General features: G+C 40.9%; 1 protein-coding gene across 2 annotated transcripts in view; it reads right to left on the bottom strand.

The window, feature by feature from the left end:
* The window catches only part of THUMPD1 (THUMP domain containing 1), a 9,467-nt gene extending 2,375 nt beyond the window's left edge, over window positions 1–7,092 (bottom strand). The window contains exons 1-4 of one of the 2 annotated variants that reach the window (XM_012645021.1): window positions 6,703–7,092; window positions 5,299–5,473; window positions 4,074–4,322; window positions 2,952–3,383 (exon numbers count right to left, since the gene is read on the bottom strand). In XM_012645021.1, coding sequence (XP_012500475.1) covers window positions 2,974–3,383; window positions 4,074–4,322; window positions 5,299–5,473; window positions 6,703–6,933 — 1,065 coding nt within the window. In that variant the 5' untranslated portion in view covers window positions 6,934–7,092 and the 3' untranslated portion in view covers window positions 2,952–2,973. Of the gene's footprint in view, window positions 1–161; window positions 3,384–4,073; window positions 4,323–5,298; window positions 5,474–6,702 lie in introns of those variants that run through there. The other variant, XM_012645020.1, reaches the window with a different exon arrangement.
* Window positions 7,093–13,685: the final 6,593 nt, after the last annotated feature.

Below are 13,685 nucleotides of genomic sequence, written 5' to 3'. Positions count from 1 at the left end.
AAGTACTCAATTCCCACCCTGGAATCTCGTCATTTATAAAATAACATGCTCAAATGTCAGTGAAAATAAACAGGTGATAAACCTAAAAACAATTTTTAAATGAGTGAATTCAGATTCCAAGAGTACATGGTATTTTATAGCTGGGAAAGAATAGCTTGTATCACACCTGGGTCTTACCAAATACAAATAAATACAAAAGGCAATGAAAAGCAAACTATCAAACCTAAATCTTTCTGTAGAGTAGCAGCTTTCACAAAGTAAAAGGAACCCAGTTCCAGAGTTGTATGTTCTATAGGCACATGCCCAATTTTATTCCCAGAGTCCTTTTGTCTTGCACTACCAAAATAAAAGTATCTTTGTCTTGGAGTGAGTCCACTGAAGAAGGCACCGAAATCCTATCCTCCCTCTTCCCACATACAATACGAATAATACTCTTATTAATCCTTTCAAGATGACTTCAACCTCATTAAGAGTTAACATTCTAAATATCTGAAGATACACAAGGAAGGTCCTGCCTATTCTCTTTGCCCCTCTCAAATTCTTCTACTCTGGTTTACCAAGCAGAACCACTAGGTAAGGGGATAAAAATATATTTCCATGGTCACTATCCATTAAACAGACACAGCCACTTGTGTGGGAAGTCTTAACATTTATACTACTTCCTAACTTTTTTAAAATTTAAGAATAAACCCATCTCTAAAAGCTATTTTTACAGCACTATTTTTATAGTCTCAATCTAAACAGTATATTTTGCAGACTTCATTGGTGTGTCTCTTTTCAGCTTTTTTCTTTCTTACCCTATAGGTTTGTATAAGTGCAGCCTTTTTCAATTGTTTTACTCAGGAGAAGCCCTTGAAAAAACTTTCAAATTCAGGAGACCCATACAGGGAACCCTCATGGAATGTGAGCGTGAGCACTAACTTGAAGGATACTCTTATTTCAAAGAAATCCACAACTGTCAGACTAAGGCTAAGTTCTTTCTCTTCTTTCAGAGAAACAAATCTCAGGCTGAGCAGATTTTAAGGGTTCCTCATCTAGTCATACACTATTTCTGGGAAAAGGAGAAGAAAAGCTATCTAATTTGGTCTTGCAGTTCTTCCAGGTGGGTTCTAGCAAGAGTTGAGACTTATATCCTTCATTCTTAAAGCCCAAGTAGATGCTGAAAGATTTCAGGAGTTCCTCTGGCAAGGTGATTGTTCCAGAGTCTGTTTCCCTTTAAATCTAACACTCTTGTCACTTTAAGAAAAAAGGACCATGCAGAAACTTGTTCATGTGATGAAAATGTCTGCTAAATAGGCTAGTTTCTATAGCCATTCTTCCTTTCTTCAAAGCACTCAGCAAAACCTTGCCTACTAATTTCTTAAGCATGTTGGTAATTTATCTTTCAACTCAAATATCCTGTCAGGAATTCTTCCTCCGATAAGCCATTGGCTATCTGGATGAAGCAGGAGATTTATGTGCTGTCTGTCCATTTTTTAGTTTGGGTTTTTTTTTAACATTCTTGCATAAATGGGTCTTTAATAATAAAGGTAACCATTTGTATAGCATTATTCAGAACTTTCTTCATTTCATCTCCAAGTTTTTGATATCAGCATCTTTGTGAAGAAAGCAGTGTGCTCTAATGTCAACATCAGGATTTTCTTTTTTAATGAGGCAAAACTTGTTATGGAGCCAACCACTGATGGGGCTCCAGGGGTATAGATGACAGACCTCTGGTTTTCGGATATGAAGACATTAAATATACATTGGCCTTTGTTTTGGGAGCAGCAGAAAAAGTTTTCTTCAATTTCAACATCATTTACAAATCTAACAAATGCTACAGCATGACAAATATTAATGAAAACTATTGATCACCAACCTGGATAGAGAAGCTGCTGCTTTTTGGTTAATTATACAAAACCTTTTTAGCATCATGTGATATATCATCAGTAATTCAACTTACTGAGAGTCAAGCCTTTTCGATTGATTATGCTGCAGCTTGCCCCAGGTGCATTTTTGTGTTGGTATATGAGACTCTCACCAACTGTGTGAATTTTTCTTTTCTGGAATAAGTTCTGCTACAAATAATTTGGTTCCTAAACCTTTTCACTGAATATCCTTTTTGAACAAAAGTTTTACTGTTCTGATATTCCAAAAGCCATTTAAAATAATCAATAGCCTTACTTACCAAGTGGCCGTGATTTGTAGTTACAATTGCCAGATTTGTAAGTCACATGCAACAACGATGCACAACAGAATAGGACAGCTTGGATGACAAGTCCATGTAAAAACAGCTTTCATTGTAAAGACAGAATTGTGTCCCTTGTTGCACTAGTGTACTGAAGTAACTCAGAAGACTGAAATTCTTCATCACCAACCTTACCAAAAATGTCTGTAACTCTATTCCTAGAACAGTCCTCTTCTATTTCACACCTTGCCTTCAAAAACTGCAGCACTGAACTGCCAGATTTGTTACACACAAATGTTAACAAAATATAAAAACGAACAAAACCAAACAGGAAAATCACGAAAAGTAAAAAGACGGCACAAAACAATTCACTTCTAACCTGCACAATCCACGTTTTTGCAATGTTTACAACAAAGTGGCAGGGGACAGCTGAGTTGTGGCACATAAAACTTCCTTCCTTAGAATGAAAAGTTCTAATTTTCTACCTCACAGAGCCTGTTCACTCCCGCAAGTCAGTTGGCAGTGCCTAAGAGGAGGCTGGGAGAGGCCAATGTCCTCCCCCTGCCACCCACCCCTCTGTGCAACAGCACGAAGGCCTGCCTATGCATACTGCCACAGAGGGATGAAAGATCTCTAACAGAACTGTTAACAGGGCTATGTGATCATTGTTCACTACAGTGAGAACAGCATTATGCAGCACACAAAGGTCAAAAACAGTGTTTTCAGTCACAATTTTATGTGGAACCTCAGCAATATCTCATAGAACCCCAGTTGAGAAACTCACCTCCAATATACCAAACAACCTCCTATGAGAGGTCATTTTCCTTTGACTTGGATCCTTCGGTGACCTGACTCGCAATTTCAGGTTTGGCTCCTCCCTCATTCACCACCTGCATCTCAGATGTTGGTTTTATCTGCCCTAGCTCCTCACTAATCTCTGGTACCACCTGCTGGTTATTTTTTCCTTCTGCTGGGTTGTTTTGATTTAATGTGTCACCAGATTCTAATTTAGTTTCCTTCCCATTTCCCTGCTTTGGGTTAAGCTGTGACGGGTCCTTAGCACTCTTCACCACCTCCTGGAGATTGTATTTTCTGAACAACGTGTAATCTTTCACAACACTCAGGCAACAGACAGCTTTGATGATTTCTACTACCACCGTGTATTGTGGATTGGTGAGATCCACTTTATTTTCTGAATTGAGGCTGCCCACTATTCCTGTAACAAAAATATGAAAACACTTAGATTGAGAAGGATACTATTAAGCTTGATGGATATAAAAAATCCCTTTCTGTTTGGGACTTATTAAAACAAGATATATACTAATCCGTTCTTCTATGTGGACTTCAAATTCTCTGAACAAATTAATCCTGAGACATTTAATAAAAGTACTTTTTCCCCAAAATTCAATCTTGATTGGAACACTATCAAAAAAAAAATCTCGTATCTAACATACTGCAATCAGTTAGGTCTGATTTTTTTTTTTTTTGACACAAGGTCTCATTCTGTTGCCCAAACTAGAGGGCAGTGGTGTTATCAAAGTTCACTCCAACCTCAAATTCCTGGGCTGAAGCAATCCTTCTGCTTCAGCCTCCCAAGTAGCTGGGACTATAGGCACACACCACCACACCTGGCTAATTTTTCTATTTTTTGTGGAGATGGTCTCACTATGTTGCTCAGGCTGGTCTCAAACTCCTAGGCTCAAGCTGTCCTCCAGCCTCAGCCTCCCAAAGTGCTGGGATTACCAGTGTGAGCCACCGTGCCCAGCCAGGTGTGATATTATTTTAAGGGCATTTTAATATACTTGGTTCTACACTTAAAAATTTAAGCCTTAAATCTTTAAAAAAGAAAATCCTTAAAAGTTATTCACCATTGAACACCTATGTAAAATCACCAAGAGAAACATACCTGCCAATTCTTTGATAACTTCTTCTCTGTTCATGTGACTGTTATTTCGAGATTTATATACAATTTGAAATGTCCCTTTGTTTGGAGCTTTAAACCATGGTTCCAAAAATGTTTCTGCATATTTTTTCATGTCTTCTAAGAAAGCCTTGCATGTGCCTGAGATGGGTAACATTCGTAGAATAACCCGAGTCTTCTTCTTCTTGGTTTTGTACATATCCTGAAGAATATGATGCACCAATTTCTCAGGTTCTAAAAGAAAAAAAAAATCGACACAGAACAAATAAGAAGATAAGTTTTCAGACATTTTAAAGATTCTTCAACCTCTAAAATAAATTTTCATTGGCAGTGAAATACTAATAAATTGACAGAAGTAGAAGAAATCCTTGTATTTTAAATGAATCTAAAAACCAATCATCTTTTCCAACTAATATTTCTTCAATGCCTACTATATACTAATACTGCATTTAATATTTTTTCATCATTATTACTGCCTTTGCTAAAAACAATTGGTCATGTAGACACTGAAGTTAATATTTTTGTGATGTCTTGATTTACCCAACCACAACACCATGCTGTTGTCTTCCTATAACAGTAAGCAACTATCAGAGTAAGAAACATTAAACAGTACACGCTTTTTTACAAAAACAAAACTAAAACCTGCAAGTCAGTTCAAAAGATTTAATTAACCCACTAGCTAAATTAGTACATAACTCTAGATCTCACACCTAGGAGGAATTCCAGAACCATGCAGTGTATAAGATAATGAAGTGGTGGTCCTAAGGCTGCATCCTGCTTACATACAAGTTTGTTTGGGGCTGCTCAGTGCTTTCAATATTTTTAAGTTAGCTGACCACATAAAAATCAAGAAACTTCTTGAGATTTCCAACTTCTTTTGAAAAATTGGAAAGTCTGGCCCTATATTCCCAAATGGCAACAACTGCCGAGAGCTGAGTAGCAGCTGCCCTTCTTAAACAGAACGAGCACTCTTGTTCTGCCTAAAGTTATACAAAGGAAGCAGCAAAGGCTTCCACTCTGAAGCCAATGTTATCTCCACCACCCCATTCTATCTCTCCATATGCCTCTGCTAATGCAGTGTAGAGAAGATGGGATCAAAAGATTAATTAAACCATGCCTATGAAGCCATCTTGTAGGCTGTGTTCTCTGAGACAGGAAGATATCCAAATATTATAGATAAATAATCTTAAGGGCTATTAGGCAGACACACCTATCCCAAGTGTCCTGATGAAGACTACGTTATTCGCTCCACTTTCCACGGACTGAAATCTTCTCAGCCTCATCTCTGTAGATGCCTTAATGTCACCAACTTCTTTCTTCAAGGCAGCCTCCACATCGTCATCTTCTCCCTCGCTTCCAGAGGTCTGCTGATCTTTGTCTGTAAACTATTCACATAAAACCAATGAGCAGAAACTATGTAACAGACAATGTTTGAACACTATAATTAACCACTTATGTGAAATCCCTGGTGGCAGATGGCACAATATTGACAATAAAGTTTCTTATTAAGAGACTTGAGACACCACTCCCTCCAAAATCCAGAGGATGAAGGGAGTTCCCTCAGACTGTGGTATGTATAATTTGAAACTGTTTTCAAAAGCATCTTGGCAGTCTGAGACAACACATTTCTGAAGGAAATGTACTCACCAGATGAACCATTTCAGGGTGGACCTTAATACCATTACTAGATATCTCTGTGCCTGATAAGATGCTCTCCTTTTGGTGAAATTAGACCATATGCTTACAGAATTAAAAACCCTTACCCCTGTTCTACTGAGGAACAGGGCACAGCAAGTTCAAGAACTTGCTCAAGGAACCAGTGTAGACAGGGCATGAATCTGCTGCCCAGTTCTCTGCCCTACCAATGGGGTTGCCAATCAGGCATTAATAATAATTGTGCACACTTACGGAGCCTTTATTACATACCAGAATGTACTTTATGTACATAAGCAACTCTCTACCCAAATTTATGAAGTACTATCATTATTCTCTTTTTTATCCAGTTCACTAGAATTAAGTAATGCACCCAAGTCCCAGAGCTAGTAAAAGATGAGGCCTGAATTCAAATCCCCTCCGTGTTGTCTTTCTTAATTCCTCGGTGCACATGTGTGTACTGGTCCAGATTCTAAGCCAATAATATAGTGACTTCCAAACTGTGACAGGACGATGAAGTTTTAGGTGGTGTTGGTACAAAAGTTTTTGATTTTTTAAATGTACTTTTACGTACATTTGAGAAATAACTAGCGCTAGTACCGAACCCCCCATCTCTTTTGCTAAGGACAAAACACACATTATTACTACCAACCTCGCAAGGATGCATGAAAAGTACATGTTTCTGAAAGAGCTTCAAAACATCGCCTGGCTCACAGGAAGCAATCAATAAACGCGAGCTACCGTGATTAATGACTGAAGAAAAGCCAAGGCGCAAGCACAAGACGGACCAGACAGGAGTCGGTCTGCACCAGAGATGGCGCGAGGAGAAGACAGAGGCGAGGCCACACCCCCCGGCCGTCACGCACGTGACAAAACGCGCGCATGCGTGAAAATGTAGCCGGCCCTCAGGCTTTCCCTCGTCTCTGAAAGGCCTTCTGCCCGCCAACGCCAGAACCGGTACCTTTTCTGGCCCATACATGTCGTCCCCGTATTCGTTGAGCAGGCTGTAGGCCTCCTCCACGCACTTGCGTTCGTTCATGTTGCAGGTGATGAGGATGCCCTGAAGCCCAGGCTCCAGCTGCCGGGGCCCGCCGGCGTCGCAGCGCCGAGCCCGCTTGGCCGGCACGTACTGAGCCTTGCCCTTTCGCTTCCCGCTGCCAGGCTGAGTAGGTTGTTGGTCGGGCGCCTCCATGGTGCCTACGAGCTGAGACAAACGATAAACGAGCTTCTGCGCGGTTCTCGGCGTCCTGCTCTCCGCTGGCGCGGGCTGCTTACGTCAAGTGTGCGCGACGGCCTCCCATAGCCCGCCTCCAAACCTCCTTCCGTACTGCGTGGGGTCCTAAAGCCGGTCGGTGGCAGAGGGTGGAAAGGTGGAGCGAGGCCCAGCTCTGCCCTGCCCATCGCGAAGATCAACAGGCACGCACTCTCACCTCACCCCTGAAGGGGTTTCCCTGGAGAAGTGTTTCGCGAGTGGTGCCTGCTTGTAAACTTAGTTTCTGGACCCCAGCTCGATATAGCCCGTGCTTGCAAAGAACCGTTTCATTTACTCGTTCATATTCATCGATTGCTTCAGATAATGCGCTAGTCATTGCCCTAACTACTGAGGTTGGGGCCTTAGAAGAGCAAGACACTGTTCATTGCCCGTATAGGCCAAAGTTTCTTATAAGTGGGGTCTTCCAAACCATCCTACTTATTTTTTGTTCCTATTGAAAGGTGCATATTCAACAGACTTTCCTGTACTGCTCCTGTTGCAGGACTTCAAATGTAGAAAGAAAAATAGGACACAAGGTACGAGAAATTCAGTGAAAGAGAGACCTCATCATCGGAATGAGATACAGTATATTAAAATACAGGGAAACTTGGCCAAACTTTTTTTTTTTAAAGCAGACGGGGTTTCGTTATGTTGCCCAGGCCTGGTCTCGAACTCCTGGGCTCAAGCGATCCTCCTACCTCAGCCTCCTGAGTAGCTGGGACTACAGGCTAATTTTCTCTATTTTTAGTTGTCTGGTTAATTTCTTTCTATTGTTTTTAGTTGAGACGGGGTCTCGCTCTTGCTGAGGCTGATCCCGAACTCCTGACCTCAAGCAATCCTCCCACCTCGGCCTCCTAGAGTACTAGGATTACAGGCATGAGCCACTGTGCCTAGCCCTATCTTTTTTAAATTGTTGAAAAGATACCACTTTTGAAGAATGTGTTCAGGAGAAGCAAGTACTTCTCATACTTACCTCTGCTCCTCTTCAGGTGTAACATTACTGAGTTTGAGTTCCTGCAAAGACCTAAAAGAGGTGATCTGATATTGTGAAAGGGGTACTGAACTCACAGTCAATACCCTTTGGCTCTAACCCCAGATCTGCTACTATCCCAAAAATTTTATCATCCCATTTTTTTTTTGCTTCCACCTATATATTTAATACAGCCTTTACTTTTCAGAATTTCATTGGTGGAGGTTACATAGCATAGGTTTCTGGAGGTCACATAGCATAGATTTCTGGAGGTCCTTGGTCACTTGTGAAGAGCAATCTCTTTACACTGGCATTGCTGTAGTGTCAGCAGACATACAGAGAGTTGGCTGAAACTCTGTCTTGTTTTTCTTTTCATCCTTGGTACCTACTATAGTGCCTGGTCTATAGTAGATGCTCAGAAAATGTTTTTGAATTGAACTCAACCTTAAAAAAATGGTCAATAAAAGCTGCACACAGTGGCTCACACCTGTAATCCTTAGCACTCTGGGAGGCCGAGGTGGGAGGATCGATTGCGGCCAGGAGTTTGAGACCAGCCTGAGCAACAGAGAGATCCTGTCTCTACTAAAAATAGAAAAAAAATTAGCTGGATGTGGTGGTACAGGCCTGTAGTCCCAGCTATGTGGGAATTTGAGGCAGGAGAATTGCTGGTCTCAACCTCTTGAACTCAAGCTCCTGCCTTGGCCTCCCAGAGTGCTAGGATACAGGCATGAGCCACCGCGCCCAGCCAAGGGGAATTTTTTAACAAAACAGTAAAAAGTGAAATAAAATGCATACTCCCTGCATGCCTTGCCTCTGCCAACTAGTTCCTGCCTCACATTTGATCAAATGACATCCCAAGTCCTTCACTGGCTATGATTCACTTGTCCTACTTGTGCTTTCATCACACCCACAAGGTGTATGAGAACCTCACCCAACAGCCTGATCTCCCAGGTTGGGACCTAACTTTGAACTCATGTAAACTTAAGTCTGTCCCTGGAGAATTCACATTTGGCCTGGCTCTTGTACTCCTACATGCATCCTACTCAGTGCTGCTGGGTGTCCTGAACTCCTGATCCCTGCCATCTCCAATTTGTTTCATCCCACCATTGCCTGAGTCCCAATTTTGACAGGTTTGCCTCTCTCTTTTTTTTTTTTTTTTATGTTTGCCGTTTGTTATAAAGGATATAAGTCAGGTACAGCTAAATAGAAGAGATGTATAAAGCAAGAAAAAGTAGTGGGGGAAGATGGGGCAGGCAGGTAATCCTAGTAAATAGCTGTGATTAAAAAAATCATCCTTTGTGTTCTGCCAAAGCAGCTTACTGCAATGAAACACCCTTTCCATTATAACTTAGATGATGTTTTCTTTTTTCTGTCACAGAGCCACAGACTCTGTAAATTCCCATTTTTTTCTGAGTTGTAAACAAATAGCTGAACATTTTTTGTCTTCAGTGGTCAGAAGAAAATACTTATTAACCAAACTTTGCTTAAGTTTCTCTCCTTCCCCCAGGACCCTGAACTTTGACTTACCCTCAGCCTGAGTCAATATACAACCCCTCTTTATGCCCCTCCTAAGAACAAGCTGACTTCAAGGTGAAACATTCTCCAACCAAAGATCTGATTTTGCCACCCTCCATCCTGCTCTCCTGCTTCCACCTTCTTTTCAATCTTGTTTGCTCCTCCCTATGAAAGAAAGCCCTTGTCTACCTAACCTTTGAGATGTTTGCGGATCTTATAGTTGGTGCTTTCCTCTATTGCAATACTTGTTTAGGATAAAGCCACTTCTTACCTAAACCCAAATTTATTTTATTTCACAATGTCTGGAAACAGCCCCAGGGCAATAACAATTATACCCTTCGAAAGGGCATTACAACCCCACTTCCATCTCAACCCATTTCATCTGCCTGTGGGGCCCCAGCTTTCCCAGGCTTTGTAGCTTCTCTCAGTATAAATAGCTCCTTCCGTGATGGTGTGAGCAGCCTGGGACACCTTCAGAGGAGGATTTCCAGGAATAACTAACTGGGCTTTCAATGACCTCCTTTTGCTGTATCAGGATTGATCTTTGCTTATAGTTGCTGGCCTCACATCTCTGCTTCCCAGTCTAGGTTGTTCCCTTTGTTTTAAATGAAAAACATACCTAGTGATTGAAGAATCCAGCAAAGTCACTCAAACTCTTTGTTTATGTTTATAGGAGGAAAGGAAATTATGAGACAATTACATTTCATACCTCAACAGGAAAAGCAAAAGTATCTGTCTCTTTTAGAAAATGAACATGTCAGTTCATTAGTAAAATCAAAAATCATTTAGTAAACAATCATATGTGAACTCTTCAAGGAGTTACCAAATCCCTTGCCATAGGCTTTAGCAATTAACTCTGATGTTCAGATAACAGGATACAAAACAGAGTTTTATCCACTGTTCTTTTTCCTGTTTCCCTGTAGAAGTGTTTATGAAAATGTTTTCCTTTGTAAAAGATTTCTTTTGTTACTGTTGTTGAAATTATTTGGAGGAAATATTCATAACTTCAAACTATTTTACATTTGAGAAAATATTTAGCCAACCTTGGCTAATGAGCTAGGAATCCAGGAAAGACTGAGAGAAAGTTCCAGATGACTTTTTTTTTTTTTTTCTCATTTTGACTTAATTATGCCAATTCCATAAAACACTTCCCACTCCCCAACCCATCCCCCACCTTCAGCTCTCTGCAAGTGAAAGAAAAGCTCACTGGGGCTCGAGGGGCCTGCCATTTTCTTCTCTGCTCACCTCTACCACAGTTGGTCCATGTGGGAGCCAGGGTCTCCTGTGAAGAAAAGGAATAGACAGACAGGGTCTCATTACACGTACGTTATGTCACCTTGCCTTTTTCTCCATTCCCCTTCCCCTGGATTTTATGGGTAGGCAGAAATCAAGTTTAAGGGATATTTTGACATATTCATTGTCAAGATCTTTGCTCCAGCCAGATTGATTCTAGGTACAATCAAATAATTTAACATTAAAGTAAAAGGACATTACCCTTCTAACTGAGTCACTTTGAGGCTGTATGACTTATTTCAGGGTTATTTGCTCTCTACTAGCCTTCATTTCATCATATAAAGAAATAGACAGAGTACTCCTTAGCTCATAGAGCTGCCGTGAGAAATAAATGATAGAAGCTATATAAAACAGCTGGCATACAAAAAACATTCAAAAAGTGGTAATTCTCTTCTACTCCATGTAAGGAATGGTTCCAACTATGGTTCTGTTTCCTCATTGTTGTTGTCCTTGTTGTTATTGTCTTATGATGAAAGAAAAAAGTTGGGGAAAATGGTATGTTAGAAGAATCTCTCAAAAGCCTGGTCTTGGCTGGGAAGTACATTTATCTATTTGGGTTTTTCTTAAGACAGGTGGGTATAAGAATTATTCCAGTAGCTTAGCTCAGAATCTTTCCTAGATGAAGTCTCAACAGCACTGGGTTACTCTCTAGGATTAAACCTGGGTCAGGATGCAGGGAGATTACATTTCAGTTGTGTGCTGGAGAAGAAGACTTGATTCATTTCCAGAGAAAATGGAGATCCTCATGAAATAATGGATATAAGTAATGATTATCAATAGCTTCATTAGGTGAAAAGCTGATGGAAACTTATAATGGATGGATCAGGCTGATGCCTTACTATTATATAAAAGGAAAACCAACTAGACATTATGTTTCTTCAGATGTGATGCAATAGAATTACACAATACTATTTATGCAATCTTTTTGCTAAAAAGTGATCTAGCCTCTAGATGTAACTATCAGTTTACAGAAACTACAGGGGACAGAAAAATATGTGAAATTCAACCATGTTGAAATTAGCAAAATCAACACTGAATTTGGGAAACATTGCATAGGGCAATGCCCTATCTTCTGTAAAAAATTACAGAGAAAAAGAAGAGATGGAATTTACTCAGTGTAAATGAAAAGAAACTTAAGATATATGTCAATAAAATGCAATGTGTTGGCTTTGTTTGGACCCTGAGCTGGAAAAAAAATCAACTGTAAAACAAAATTTTCTGAGTTAACCTGGAAAAATGCAAGAGCAAGACCCTGTCTCTACTAGAAATAGAAAAATTAGCCAGGTGAATAAAAAAATAAAAATAATTAGCCAGGAATGGTGGCATGAGCCTGTAGTCCCAGCTGCTTGGGAGGCTGAGGCAGGAGGATCACTTGAGCCCAGGAGTTTGAGGTTGTGGTGAGCTATGATAACACAACTTCACTCTAGTCCAGGAAACAGAGAGAGACTGTCTCAAAAAAAAAAAAAAACAAAAAAACCCAAAAATACCAATATTAAGGATATTTGATGATGATAAAATTACTGTGGTTTTTTTCAGGTGTTATAATGGTGCTGTGATTAGGTTAAAAGAGTCAGTTGTGAGAGAAAAAGGGCTGGATTTTCATCTTGACACTGAGTAATTTCTTTAAGTCAACCATACTTAACAGTGGTCCTTTTCATTCCTTCTATGAGACAGGAAAGCATATGGTCTCACTCCTCCCTATGAGGACATCCTTGTTGGTAATCCCAATTTGGGTCCTGTTCTGGGACTGCTGTGGGGCCAGTGGTGTAAGTATCGGGTTGTCTTCAGTTGAGATCATCTGCATACTCCCTAGCCTTGGACCAAATCCTGCCCCTCTCCTCAGAAGTAGTACAAGTGGATAAAATTATATGGATATCTCTCCACAACACGTCATACGAGAGGGTGAGATATTCTAATTCTCTGGAGAACTTTGAAGGATCAGCTGAGAAGCTGCCCAATTTGGTTTCTATATGAGACAAATCAGACATAGAAAAAGGGACTTCCACTCAGATAATGCCTTCCCAGCCAGAAACCTCTCAAAGAGGGAACCAGTATATGGGCTGGGAGGGATTTTGGAAAGGCCAGCCAGAGCAAGTATGGCCTGGCAAGAGGGGTGGAGACAGAGAAGAAAAAGGAGGAGAGGGGAAATAGAGGGAAGTGAAGATGGCGGAATTAAAGGGTTAGATGGTGGCACTGAAGGAGGGTGATGATATGGAGGGGGAATGGGGGAGCCGGGAGGGAAGCATCATCCAAGTCAGAGGAGGATGGGGGAAGAGATGTGGAAGTAAGAAATAACATGCAGCAGGTGGACCGAAGATCAGGATGTTGAGTGAGTTCAAAGAGAGCTTGAACGTAGGGAACTTCAGACCACTTTCTGAACTGGTGACAAAAAAGGTAGAATTGCAGAATGGTATTATGATTAAGAAATCCATTTTTGGGCTAAATATCCTGGTCATCTAATTTATATTGTGGCCAGGCTGTACCAAAATAGAAGATTAAATGTTTGGGCTGGAGGTCGGTAAGTCCCAAAGTTGTCAAATTCTTAAGGAGACATCCCAATGGGGAGTCTTTAGGTGGGGCCAACTGAACATTGCTCATAGTGATAACTAAGATAAAGAAAAAGGAAGGACTTTAGGGATGGTCATACATCTACAGTGAGAGTCTGAGAGGGGCGTTCCTGACTCAGATTACCTTCAGAATTTTGATCAGACATCGGGCATCCCTGAAGTCTGAGTCAGACTGAAACCTACAGATCCAGCCAGGAAATGGGTGTCTGTCCCCATGTTCTGACCCAGACTGAAACCTTGAAATCTTCCCCAAAGTCAAGTGTCCCTGCGTCTGGGTGAAGACTGAGAAGGGTGGTTAGGAGGCGTCCCTCTAAGGAACTCCCCTGAGGGGTAGACCTGGCACCGGA

The sequence above is a fragment of the Propithecus coquereli genome, unplaced genomic scaffold (genome assembly GCF_000956105.1).
Source record: "Propithecus coquereli isolate 6110/MARCELLA unplaced genomic scaffold, Pcoq_1.0 Scaffold223, whole genome shotgun sequence".
Classification (NCBI taxonomy): Eukaryota; Metazoa; Chordata; class Mammalia; order Primates; family Indriidae; genus Propithecus; species Propithecus coquereli.
Note: the sequence above shows the minus strand (reverse complement) of the source record. Positions and strands in the feature narration are given on the sequence as shown.